Source organism: Suncus etruscus, chromosome 4 (assembly GCF_024139225.1).
Source record: "Suncus etruscus isolate mSunEtr1 chromosome 4, mSunEtr1.pri.cur, whole genome shotgun sequence".
Taxonomy (NCBI): Eukaryota; Metazoa; Chordata; class Mammalia; order Eulipotyphla; family Soricidae; genus Suncus; species Suncus etruscus.
The window spans coordinates 3365712-3379037 of NC_064851.1; the positions used below are offsets into that span (position 1 = coordinate 3365712).

A 13326-nucleotide genomic window follows, 5' to 3' on the forward strand; every position below is an offset into this window, starting at 1 on the left:
GTTTTCTTTTCATTGTACTTTATAACATATATGCTGCATGTGTTATTTTCATTTAAAACTCAAATGCATGGGCCTTGCACATGGTCAACCCAACCTACTTACCTCATGGGGAATGCGGAGAAGCAAGCGCCCAGAAAGAAGTCCCCCTCCAAAAAAAAATAAAATGCGGAGAGATGGCATGGAGTTAGGGCCTTTGCCTTGCATGCAGAAGGACGGTGGTTCGAATCCCAGATGGCATCCCTTAGGGTCCCTCCATGAAGCCTGCCAGGAGCGATTTCTGAGCGCAGAGCCAGGAGAACCCCTTGAGCGTTGCTGGGTGTCACTCAAAAACCAAAAAAATAAAAAATAAAAAAGTAAAAAAAAATACAACAGATATAATCTTGGGGGCCAGAGGGATTGCACAGTGGGGAGAGTGTTTGCTTTGCACCAACCAGCTAACCCAGGTTTGATCCTTGGCACCCATGTGTCCCCTAAGCACAGTCAGAAGTAACTCCTGAATGCAGAGCCAGAAGAAAGCCCTGAACAACATCATTGGGTATGGTCCCAAAACAATCAAAACAATAATAATAATAATAATAATAATAATAAATTACTGGGCCTAAGAGATAGCATGGAAGTAGGGCGTTTGCCTTGCATGCAGAAGGACGGGGGTTCGATCCCCGGCCTCCCATAGTGTCCCCCAAGCCTGCCAGGAGCGATTTCTGAGCGCAGAGCCAGGAGGAAGGAACCCCCTGAGCCCCCCAGGCCAACCACCCTGCGAGGGCCGCGGGAGGAGCCTGACGGGCGCGCGCCCCCTGGCGGCACCTTCCGGAGAGCGCTGGAGGTCCCTAGAGGGAGCGAGCTCGTCGCGAAGGAGCATGCGCAGCTCTCGCGAGCCGGTTGGCCGACCCCCCGCCAATCAGAGAGCGGCAAGCGGTCCTGCTCCCGCCCACCTCCGGATGTCGGGGTGTGGCTTTCCGCGTCAGCCAATAAGAAGAGAGCGGGCCCGGAAGGGGCGGGACCGGCCGGGAGGTGGCTTCGCGCAAGATGGCGGCGAGCGGCCTCCGGCGGGCTGCTGCGGGGACCGGCGCCGCGGTGAAGCCCATCTTTAGCCGGGACCTGAACGAGGCCAAGCGGAGGGTGCGCGAGCTCTACAGGGCCTGGTACCGGGAGGTGCCGAACACTGGTGAGAGACCGCGATCGGGGTCCCCCCACCCCAAGGTCGCAGCCGTCCGTTCGTCCGTCCCCGGCCGGGAGGTCATGACCTCCCCGCGCTGGGTCCTGATCGCTGCGATGGCGACCTTCGGGGTCGTTTGACAGCTCGCCCAACTATCCCGCGACCTCTTACTCGGATCCCTGGGGTTGGGGAGAACCGGGCTGGGCTGCGACGTGCCCGATTCACCGGCGAGACGGCGGAGGCACGTCCGAGGGGGAAACTGAGGCTCTCCCGAGACACACACACCCCCAGAACCAGCCCGTGGGGGATCTGGACCCCAAAGGCCACGCAGGGAACGTGCCTGAAGATAGTTGATTACCGACCCGGAGGGCCCGCCTAGGAGCTCGGTGGAGGCTTTGAGCCATCCTCGGGGTGTCTGTCCCCCATTCTCCAGAAAGGAACCAAAGGGAAGGAAGAAGGAAAGGCCTTTTCCAAGGCCATCCAGCCTGCATGCCAGGGGTGCTTTCTCCCAGCCTCTTCCGACTTCTCCTAGCCTTGTCACCTAAGCTGTCTGCTGCTTGTCCCCCCCACCCAGCCTTTGGGGGAGTGGATGGGTGACTTCAGCTGAAGGTTTCAATAGATGTTCATATTGTTTCCTTATCTTGGCATATACTTGGTGGAAAGGTTAGAGGACACACACACACACACACACACACACACACACACACAATTGTCACGGGCTGTACAGATGTCAGAGGTTTTGGGTATCAGCCAGCTGGGTGTTCTCAAGCTGAATCTGCATCGCTGTTCCTCTGAGCGTAGAACTTGTTTCTATAGCACCCTGCCCAAGTGAGAGGCAGGATTTGGAGCTGGTTGCATGGATTGGATTCCAGACCTTGCCCCACATAAGCTGTGTGTCCTTGAGCAAGTTATTTGGTCACATTGTGTCTCAGTTTCCTCATCTGTAAAATGAGATGGGTAATAATGGGACCTTCTTCAGAGACATTTAGTTAATATAACCCAAGTACTTGGGATCAGACCTGGCCCTGGGGCAGTTATTAAATGGTTGTTCATTCCTAGGACTTATAAGGTTTTTTCTGTCGGAGGCCTCTTCTGGGCCTAACCAGTTCATTAATGCCTAGAACTTAAATCCACAAGATATTGGAGGGGAGAAACCTAAGTGACTTAGCTCAGGGACTGCAAATTCAAGTGCCTTCAGGGAAATGGTGAATACTAAGTGTAGGGGAGTAAGTACAGAAAGGATAGGTGCAACATGTTTTGGGAGGGGAGGTATGCAGGTGACTTCCTGTGTATGCATATTCAGATGTTTGAAAGTAGGGTGTTGGCTTCATGCTTCTGGGTGTACCCTTTTTTTTGGGGGGGGGGGGGCTACACCAGGCCAGGGGTTAATTTTGGCTGTGTGTAAGGCAAGCACCCTCCCTGCTATGCTGTTGTTTCAGTCCTACAACTTTTGTGTGTGGGGGGGGGGGGGGGTTTGGGCCACATCCAGTGGTGCTCAGGCATTACTCCTGGCTCTGCACTCAGAAATCGCTCCTGGCAGAACTTGGGGGACATTATGGGATGCCGGGCAGGGATTGAACCTGGGTCCATTCTGGGTTGGCAGCTTGCAAGGCAAACCTCTACCGCTGTGCTATCACTTCAGTCCTGGTCCCACAACTCTTAATGGTTGCAGGAAGGAGCACAGGTGAGGAACAAGAGAAGAAAGTCCTGATGCAAGGGCTGGAGCAATGTAGTACAGTAGGTGGGGCATTTGCCTTGTATGTGGCTGACCCTCACACCACATATGGACCCCTGAGCACTTTCTAGTGTGGCCCCCAAACAAAAAATAGATACCTTAGGTTTGGGGTCTCATATTGGAAGGGATTTCAAGCAAGATTCATAACACTTCCTCTGTCCTGGGCAGTGGCAAGATGCTCCCTCTAGGATCCTTGTATTTTCACAGTGCTTCTCTACACCTCCTTTGGTTTGGTCTCTTCTGAAATTCCTAGTTTGTATGGGGTGGTAGGGAGGGGGAGCTGCCAGATCTTTAGAAGGAAACCCGACGTACTCAGCATTGCCATGGTGTGAACGGTCCCACTACCACTCATGTTCAGCTATCAAAGTCAGTGGTGAAGGCAGAGTAGGAAGCGTGGCTCTCTGCCTCTGGAGCACCTACACCAGCAAGCCACACAGGCTGGGGCCAAGCCCTGTGAGAGTGAGGACCCCTGATCCTGTGAGCACTTCCATCCTGAGCTGCAAAGCCAGTCTAGTTAGTAGTCTGCTTTCACTTTGTAGATAGATGTCACAACAATTAGCACTTTGGTCTCAAGCCCTATCCTCATCCAGCTGGAGACTGGTTTCCATGACCCCCTCAGGCAATGGGGTCCCCCTCTCTTCTTCTGTTCTATTCACCCCTCTAGCCCAATACCCAGCAAATCTACAAGATTGCCAGGGAATGGGAATACGAATGACTAAAACTTGATTTCCCAGGATGTCTGTGTGCCTGCCCTTAAGTCCTGGGCCTGAGTCAAGGCCCAGCTGTGGTTTGGTTTCACATTGGCGTTCAGAGATGGCTCCTGTCTCGTGAAAATCAACAGCAGAGGCTCCGTTGAAACATCTTTCCATCCCCTGAGTTAGGTTACTAACTTAACGGGGAATAAGTCTAGGAAGTCCTTAAGTTCATAGTCTGTGTGGCACACAAACCTAGACATCATTTTTCATGAGCTTCAACCCTGTCTTCTTTTGTTAATTGTTACATATACTACTATTAATAGGGCTAATATTTTAGAGCTTCACACCAGCTTGTCCTACCTCAGGATTGACACCAACAGTTCTGGCATTCAGGATGCGGTTCTATTCAGATCTCTCATTAATACGTGGGCAAAGATAAGGCTGGAGAGACTGTACAGTGGGTGGGTTCAATCCCTGGCATCCCATATAAATATTTTGGCACAAAGAGGTTAACATTCTCAGAGTCACAGAGCAGGGACTTAAACCAAGTGGTTTACATTCTCCAACTATCCTCTCCTTGTAGAAATGTATTGGTCTGGTTTCCCCAAAGACCCAAAGATCTGGGGCTGGAATGATAGAATAGCAGGTAGGGTGCTTGCCTTGCATCCAGCCGACCCAGGTTTGACCCCCCTCCCCCCCAGCATCCCATATGGTCCCCTGAGCCCGCCAAGAGCAACTCTTGCAGAGCCAGAAGTAACCCCTGAGCACCACCAGGTGTGGCCCCAAAACCAAAAAAAAAAGACCTAAAGCTCCTTGGGAGCACCTGTTGTGTCTTGTGCTTTACAAGCTCAAGCATCTGGCTTAGGTCCCGCTTGTATTGTGAATGAGAGGAATGACCTCCTGTCTCTTGAACAGAGAGGCGTTGATTGACTCTGCTTTCTAAATACCTGTCTACATCATGTTTCCTCTTAGTGCACTTATTCCAGCTGGACATCACGGTGAAACAGGGACGGGACAAAGTCCGAGAGATGTTTAAGAAGAACGCCCACGTCACAGACCCCAGGGTGGTTGACTTGCTAGTCATTAAGGTAACTGACCCACGGCAGCTGTCTCTCTTTCCTGATGAACAAATTGTCACCCAGGGTTTTCAAGAAAAAAAAATCCACCTGGGGCTTGCATTTTTTTTTTTTTTTTTTTTTTTTTTTGGTTTTTGGGCCACACCCGGTAACGCTCAGGGGTTACTCCTGGCTATGTGCTCAGAAGTTGCTCCTGGCTTGGGGGACCATATGGGACACGGGGGGGGGGGGGGGGGGGGGGGGGATCGAACCGCGGTCTGGTCAGTCCAAGGCTAGCGCAGGCAAGGCAGGCACCTTACCTTTAGCGCCACCGCCCGGCCCCTGGGGCTTGCATTTTAAAATTAAAACACAATAGGGGCCGGGGAGATAGCATGGAGGTAAGGCGTTGTTTGCCTTTCATGCAGAAGGTCTTTGGTTTGAATCCCAGCGTCCCATATGGTCCCCCGAGCCTGCCAGGATTGATATCAGAGCATGGAGCCAGGAGTAACCCCTGAGCGCTGCTGGGTATGACCCAAAAAAAAAAAAAATTAAAACACAATAGAACCAGAGAGATAATACAGCAGGTAAGGTGTTTGCTATGCATGCTACTGACCCTAGTTCAATCTCTGGCATCCCATATGGCTCTGCAAGCCCACTAAGCAAGTGATCCTTAAGCACAAAGTCAGGAGTAAATGCTGAGCTCTTCTGGGTGTGGCACAACAACTAAACCAAGAGAGCAGGACGCTTGGAATAACGTCCTGAGAGGTTACTGCTGCTAGTAGACAATTTAAGAGTTGCATGATGCAGGCGTATAGGCTGAATCCCACGGAATCAGGATCAAGTCCTAGACCTTTATGAGCCACATTAGCATCCACAGGTGTTTCTGCATGAACCAGTCAATAACAAGGAAGAACTGGTAAGCAGAAACATAAATGAATCAGTCAGGTGAGGCATTCTGGGGTTTGCCACTGGTTCAGAAGTCTCTCCTCTTAAGGCCAGTAACCTTAGGGAGTAATTGAAAGGCAGCAGATTATCATATAGTCCATCCCCCCCATATTTTATAGATATGGAAACTGATCTAATGACGAACGAGTATGTTCCTTGCCCGAGTGCCAGTGCAGATCCCAGACCGCTGACCTTGTTTTGTGTCCCTAACATTGACCTGCTCTGACTGAAGACCTGTTCCCTCCCTTGTGCAGGGCAAGATGGAACTGGAGGAAACAATTCAAGTGTGGAAGCAGAGGACACACATTATGCGGTTCTTCCATGAAACAGAAACGCCAAGGCCAAAGGATTTTCTGTCCAAGTTCTATATTGGCCACGACCCGTGAAGTCTCCTGGAAAGGTGCATGTTGCTATTTAAGTATTTTAGAAGACAAATAAACCCAGTTTGTTCTGGTCACTCTGGTAGTGGTGGATTGGTGACTCAAATGGGAAGCTCCCCTTCTGCACATTCTGGCATTTTTGCCAGAACAAGTGGGGTCTTCATATACACACCACCTGTTCTTCCCTGTAAATTAGATCCTCTCTTCTCAGAGCCTTACATGTGGGTAAACAGGAAGGATGAGGCCATCTGCTCAGAAACTGTCACGCTGGGTTGGAGCGAGGCTGACTTTGACTTTGCTAACTTCGCCGGCTTCCTGCAGCCTCCAGGATTGGATGGCTTGGTGTCACAGCACAGATCGTCAAAATTATCCAGCTCTTCTGTTGGGGAGGGCTCCGAGCAGTGCTGAGACCCGGAGCTGAGCTGACAAGCTGGTCCATTCCTTCCTGCTGGGAGGCCTTGCCCTTTATCTTGCAGCACACACCTGTCCTCCAAATGAACTCAAAGTCAGGCACCCTGCAGTGGAGACAGCTGTGTGCTGCACACACTGAGAATGCACACTCCTGATGTTTTTACAAACTGGGGGTAGCTGTAGTGACAGAATAAATCTTGAGCAAGGTTAAAGAACTTTTTAAATGGTGGTCTTTGCTTTCCTTCCGAGGATAATCTAGATGTTTTAGAAAGGTATTCAGAATCATCAGGTACCACATCCTGACAAATTCCAAATGCTTCAGTGCAATAACCCTTTTATACTGCCATCTTATTGAAGGGTCCCAGTTTGTGGGTTCTTTGATTTAGGGCACAGCCAGCAATTCCCAGGAGACCGTATTCAGTACTAGGGCCATCTTCATGAAGGCCTTAACTCTACTAATTCTCAGTCCGGAAGGGACCCTGTTTTAGAGTCATTCAAATAATGACCTTCTCGAGATTTAGTTATCAAAACTTATGAGTGGCCTGTAGTAACAAGTTGTTATTGCCACACTGTAAGGCTTATCGAGGGGAAAATGTTAAAAGTAATTTCCAAGGGCTGGAGAGATAGCAGTGTGGTAGGGAATTTGCATTGCACAACGACCCAGGACAACCCTGGGTTTGATTCCTGGCATCCCATATGGTCCCCTGTGGCTGCTAGGATCGATTCCTGAGTACAGAGCCAGGAGTAACCCCTGAGCACTGTCAGGTGTGGCCCCAAAACAAAAATGTAATTCCCAGGCCCCCATAATTATGGGTGTGGCTCCTTAGAGGCCTGGAGATCATAGAATAGAAATAAAAGTCCTCTTATGTTCCAATCACAAAAGGCAGCAGAACAAGGAGCTGGAACAAGAGAGAAATGGCAGTCATCACTCATCTCATCTCCCAGGGCGGGGATTTATTACATTTATTGATCATTTGAATGTGTTCAGTAGACAGCACAGCTCAGGGAACCCCATGGGCCCTGTGAATCTGGGGGGTGGTCACAGACCATGCTGTAGGCCTGTCACGCGATCTGAAAGCTGAGAGTGTCCAGCCTTTCTGCGATGGGGAAGGAGAGGCTGTGGGTGTGCATCAAGGTTCCTTCAGGACCTTAGGGCGTCTCGAGTCTCTTCCAGTGCCTGGTTCCATTCCCTGTCAGGAAAGCAGCAGTGAACTGGGTGACTAATCAGCTTCTGCAGCCTACAGCCATTCCAGAGAAATTCTACCACACACTCAGGAGAAAGGGTGTACTGAATACATTTCTTAATCATTTTCCAGAGACTTCCCTTTGCACCCTTTGCACCCTGTGCAAAGGCATAAAACCAATCCCAGTCAGTAGTAAGTTCATGGTCTAGTGGTGTCTGGGGTGGTTATATGCCCAAGCATTTAAGAATTAGGTATTAAGGGGCCGGCGAGGTGGCGCTAGAGGTAAGGTGTCTGCCTTGCAAGCGCTAGCCAAGGAAAGGACCACGGTTTGATCCCCCGGCGTCCCATATGGTCCCCCCAAGCCAGGGGCAATTTCTGAGCGCGTAGCCCCTGAGCATCAAATGGGTGTGGCCCAAAAAACAAAACAAAACAAAAAATTAGGTATTAAAAGAGAAGCAGATTGGTCAGTGCACAGAACTTAATGGTAAATGAGAGGAAACCATTAAAGAAAATGAAATATTAGTGAAAATAAGAGCAGTTAGAAATCGCTTTTCTGGCCAGATAGTGTGTTAAGGCTCATGCCTTGCATGTGAATGACCCAGATTTGATCCCCAGCTCAGAGTCTGCCCACAAATACCAATGGCACAGCCAGGGTGGACCCAGGGTAATAGCTGGCACCAAAGGGCTGAGCAGCAATACATCCTTGGGCCTTCTCACTCATCTGCCAGGAGGGACTTTTGGGCCTCCTGACCACTACTTATGAGGCCCATTAAAGTGTCTTTAAAACTTTAGGAGCCAGAGAGATAGCATAGTGGTAGGGTGTTTGCCTTACACACGGCTGACCTATTACAGACCCAGGTTTGATTCCCGGCATCCCCTATGGTCCCGAGCACTGCCAGATGTGATTCCAGAGTGCAGAACCAGGAGTAACCTCTGAGCATTACTGGTATGGTACCTCCCCCAAAAACACCAATTTAAAAAAAAAAGAGAGGGGGGGAGGCAAACAAAAAAAAAAAAAAAGAGAGAGACACACACGTGTTCTCTGAGTACATGTTGCCTTCATCTCCCCTGTTGAGTCGCGGACTTTCATACATTATGGTTGGGATGTGTAGTAGGGCTTTCTCTGCCTTTGGAGAAGCCCACACTCTTGAACCTGTTACTCTCTCCCTCTTTCTCACATCCTCAGAAACCCCAAATCTGTTTTTACTTAAAAAGGGGGTGAGGGGACTAGGAACAAGCGATCCAGTGCTTGAAGTTGGATAAGAGTGAGATCTGGGCATGTGTTGCCCCGGTACATGGTGACCGAAAACATGTCACCCACATCTTCCCTAGAAGTGCAGCTTTCATACTGGGCTGTGTACTACTCTCTCTGCCTTTGGAGAAGCCAACATTCTCTCTTGAGCATGCTCTCTTTCTTATTATCTCTGTCCCCTTCCTCAGTACCTCCAATTAAAATCTGTTTTTACTTTTAAAAAAAAGTGTCATCTGGAACTGGAGACAATCTATAGGAAAAGAAAACACTTGCTTTGCACATGGCCAACCTGGCTTCAATCTCTGGCATTGCACAGGGCCCTTCTGAGCCTCAACCGAAGTGATCTCTGAGTAGAGTCAGAGTAAACCTTGACCACTGCCAGGTGTGGCCCAAAAACAAAGCCATAAGGGAGGTCTATGTGAGTAATTCAAGAAAGAGGGGTTCGGGTTTCTTTTATTTATTTATTTATTTATTTATTTATTTATTTATTTATTTATTTGGTGTTTTGGGGCCACACTTGGCAGCACTCAGATTATTGCTGGCTCTATGCTCAGAAATCGCTCCTGATAGGCTCAGGGGACCATATTGGGATGCTGGGGATTGAGCCAGGGACAGTCCTGGCTTGGCTTTGTGCAAGGCAAATACTCTACTGCTGAGCTATAGATCTGGCTCTGGCCCCATGAGATTTGTCAGTGGGAGTGTCGTGTAGACAGTGGGTGTGACCAGATAGGTGGTGGCCACCTTGGAATGCCAGATTAATCAGAAGTGTCTTGTTGACTATATAAATGCATCAAGCAGCACTTATCAAGAGTACCGGAAGTCAGCACAAGGAAACTGAATAGACTGGCCCTGGGCAAAGAATTTGTGAGTCACTTCGAGTGAGGTTGTGGTCTGTGTACAGAGAACTTGTGCAGCGCTTAGAAATCAGAGCTGACTGCTGAGGACCGGCCACTTCCACATTTCAGTGTAAGTCTGCTGAAATGGGGCCCGGAGAGATAGCACGTCGGCATTTGCCTTGCAAGCAGCCGATCCAGGACCTAAGGTGGTTGGTTCGAATCCCGGTGTCCCATATGGTCCCCCATGACTGCCAGGAGCTATTTCTGAGCAGACAGCCAGGAGTAACCCCTGAGCGCTGGGTGTGGCCCAAAAACCAAAAAAAAAAAACAAACCAAAGTCTGCTGAAATGAAGTTGTTTGGGGTGTAAAGATGGGGGACATAAGGCTTAGTGAACTATCAATGAAAATTTGAGGGTGGAAAGAATGAGCATATGAATGAGCAAAATGGCATATGAAAAGGCCGGTATGTTTGTAAGTTGGTAAGATACTTTCCCTCCTCCAAGACAGAAAAGAAGCAAAAGAGAACATACTGGGGAGGTGATGGCACAAGGGCTGGAGCACATGCTTTGCATGTCAGAGCCCCAGTTTTGATCCCCATACACTGTAACCCACAACATCCTCTTCCCAAACAACATTATTTTTCAGGCAGTCAGTGAAACAGTTAAATCAAGGCTGCACTTCTGTTTCCTAAGCAAGTCGAACTGTGTCTTAGTTGATGGTGCCAAAGCAACAGTCCAGTTGGTAGGGCACTTGCCTTACACGCAGCCAAACTGAGTTAGATCCCAAATACCCCACATGGTCCCCTGAGCCTGCCAAGAGTGGTCCCTGTGCACAGAGCCAAGAGAAAGCCCTGAGTACCTCCAGATGTACTTCCTCCACCCCCAAATCAAAAAACTGCACCATAGGGGCCAGAGAGATAGCATGGAGGTAGAGCATTTGCCTTGCATGCAGAAAGATGGTGGTTCAAATCCCGGCACCCCATATGGTCCTCCGAGCCTGCCAGAAGCAATTTCAAAGTGAAGAGCCAGGAGTGCTGCTGGGTATGACCCCCCCCAAAAAAAGCAAATAAACAAAAAAAAAAACTGCACCACAGTTTTCAATGCCTCACTCCCCTCCATTCCACAGGGAAAAGGCAAAACATACCTGTTAATCATCGTCGTCATCATCCTCTGGAACAAAAATGTCGTGTTCCTCAAGTAGAGCAGCAAAGTTCTTACTAATGAGTGTCCCGACATAGAGAAAGGGGATCACGATGGAGAAAACACGGAGCAGGCCAAAGGACATCTGCAGAGGGCCAGAGAATGGCTGAGTCCACAGAACAAGTGTCAGGCTGACAAGAAGGCCTGGTGCTCTCACGGCCAGCCAGCTGTCAAGCCACATCATAAGGAATGATTTAAAACGTCTTGGAAATAAATTAGAAGAGGAAAAATGGTTTAAATGTCCTAATTAAGGTGGAAACTGGAAATTAAAATATAACGCTCTCTAGACCTCTCAAAATTGGGGTTAATTACTTGCAGGTACAAGATCTTCATTATAAACAGCTGGACTATGAAGGAATGAATGTTTTAGTGTTTTAATTAATAGCTTTCCTGATGCCCAAGAAATGTTAATGTATCACATTAAATTGTACATATAGGGGGCCGAAGCGATAGGGGCAGGATGCTTGTTTTGCATGAGGCCAATGTGGGATCAACCCAGATTCGATTCCCGGCATCCCATAGGTCCCCTGAGCATGCCAGGAGTGAGCGCAGAGCCCAGAGTAACCCCTGAGCACAGCAGGATGTGGCCCTAACCCCCTCTCCCCAAATTGTACAGATAGCTGTCTGTATGTACCAAAAAATAAAAATAAAAATGATGTCCTTAACACTGCCTATTTAGATGGACTGGAGAAGTTCTGTTAAATATCTCAATATTTTCTTTTTTGTTGGGGGGTTTGGGGCCACACCCAGCAGCGCTCACAGGTTCAGTGCTCAGAAATAGCTCCTGGCAGGCTCAGGGATGGGATGCCGGGTTTGTGCAAGGCAAACTCCCTACCGCGGTGCTATGGCTCCGGCCCCTCAATATTTTCTTGTACTTTCCAAGTTTTAGAAACTTTTCCAGCTGTACCTTTTATAAAACAGCATTTCCTTAACATAGACCCCTGCCTCTCTTGAAACCCTGAACTCACCTGCTCAGGGAAGCAGGACAGAATAGTTGGGAGTACAAAGGCTGTTTGCATTTTGCTGGGATTTACTCAAGCAAAGGATTCTGAGGGCACATGTTGACAGCATCCCAGGGTGGGCGGCTGTGCCAGCGGGAATGCAGGATTCTAGGACCCAACAGAGCCGCCAGGCAGACACAGGCTTCCTGTCTCTCCGCACACCCCACCCCATCCCATCCCTTCTGTAAAAGCAGTGATCACGTTAATTCTCTGCAAATCTCGCAGCAGTGAGAATCACATGAATTGAGCTGGTCAAAACGCATGGGGGTTGGAGAGCTGGTACAGCGGGGAAGAGCGCTTGCCGGCCGGGTTCGATCCGGACATACCATCGGGACATCCCTTAGGGTCCCCTACACCACCAGAAGTAATCCTTGAGCTTCTCCGGATGTGGCAATAAATAAATAAATAAATAAATAAATAAATAAAAGTGGGGAAGATAATAAAGTGCGTAAAGGTCGGGCCCTGCACGCGGCCGGCCAGGGTTCGATCCCTCGATTCCGACACCAGGGCTGAACCCCGAGCACCGCGCCAGGACTAGCCCCTGAGCTCCGATGTACCCCAAACAACAACAAAATGAAATGTCCCACAAATTCTGTTTACAAAGTCCTCCCCTGCCCTCCCATCCCTTCAACCTTCAACTAGGGGAGACTACGTGGTTGCATGTCTCGTCTCTACTGGACGCATAAAGCGTACATCAGAAGGTAAATATTTGCAGTTTAAATTGAATAAAACTGAATAAAAAAATTCTCTTATGTAAAAAAATAAACTGCCATTCTCCTCGGCTCTGCCCTTCATTCTGCCTCGAATGTCTGCGCCCAGCCAGCGCCGAGCTGGCAACGCGACTTTTCCTCCCACCTGTCAAAAGTGCGAGCATTAGCGCCAACATTCTGCCCAGGATTCCGGCTTCCGGTCGAAGGCAGACGTACGATTGGTCTTTGCTCCTGTCAATCAAAAGCCGCCAACACACTCCCCCCACGTGATTGGCTCTAACCCCCTTCGCCCCGCCCCCAGACAGACACTCACTTTCACCGGTTTGGGCAAAATGGCGCCGCTGCGAGTAACGATGACTGACCTCGACGGTACCAGGTTCCGACCCGAGCCGTCCAGGCCGGCGGGGGCATCGCCACCTTTTCTTAGGTTCTGCCCGCGCCGGAAAACGCCCCCGCAACGGATGGATGCCGACGCCAGCCACCGAGCCGCTCCGGACGCCATCTCGCAGCCCCGCCCCTAGCCCCGCGCCCCGGACCTTCCGCCCTGCCTCGGAGACGCCCTCGAAAGGAAGGCCACTCCAAGTCTCGCGAGACTTCAGGGAGGGATCCCACGAGATCTCCGGAGAGGCCCAGCCCTCGCACATGCGCCGTGCGACGTGACGTCACAAGAGCCCGCAGAGGCTGTGGGCCCCGCCTCCTCTCCTCGGGCCTGGTGGGCGGGGCAGCTCGCTGGAGCTTAGTGCTGTTGCTGTTTCTCAACCTTTTTG

The 13326-nt window shown here is 50.0% G+C and overlaps 2 protein-coding genes across 2 annotated transcripts; one reads left to right on the forward strand and one right to left on the reverse strand.

The window, feature by feature from the left end:
* Positions 1–1000: 1000 nt before the first annotated feature.
* NDUFA6 (NADH:ubiquinone oxidoreductase subunit A6) lies at positions 1001–6043 on the forward strand. The gene is made up of 3 exons (XM_049771734.1): positions 1001–1165; positions 4559–4674; positions 5841–6043. Exons 1-3 carry the CDS (start codon positions 1027–1029, stop codon positions 5970–5972), a joined length of 387 nt encoding a protein of 128 aa, XP_049627691.1. The 5' UTR covers positions 1001–1026; the 3' UTR covers positions 5973–6043.
* A 1263-nt stretch (positions 6044–7306) lies between these two features.
* SMDT1 (single-pass membrane protein with aspartate rich tail 1) lies at positions 7307–13152 on the reverse strand. The gene is made up of 3 exons (XM_049771741.1): positions 12873–13152; positions 10793–10933; positions 7307–7567 (listed from the first exon to the last, which is right to left on the reverse strand). Exons 1-2 carry the CDS (start codon positions 13059–13061, stop codon positions 10796–10798), a joined length of 327 nt encoding a protein of 108 aa, XP_049627698.1. The 5' UTR covers positions 13062–13152; the 3' UTR covers positions 7307–7567; positions 10793–10795.
* Positions 13153–13326: the final 174 nt, after the last annotated feature.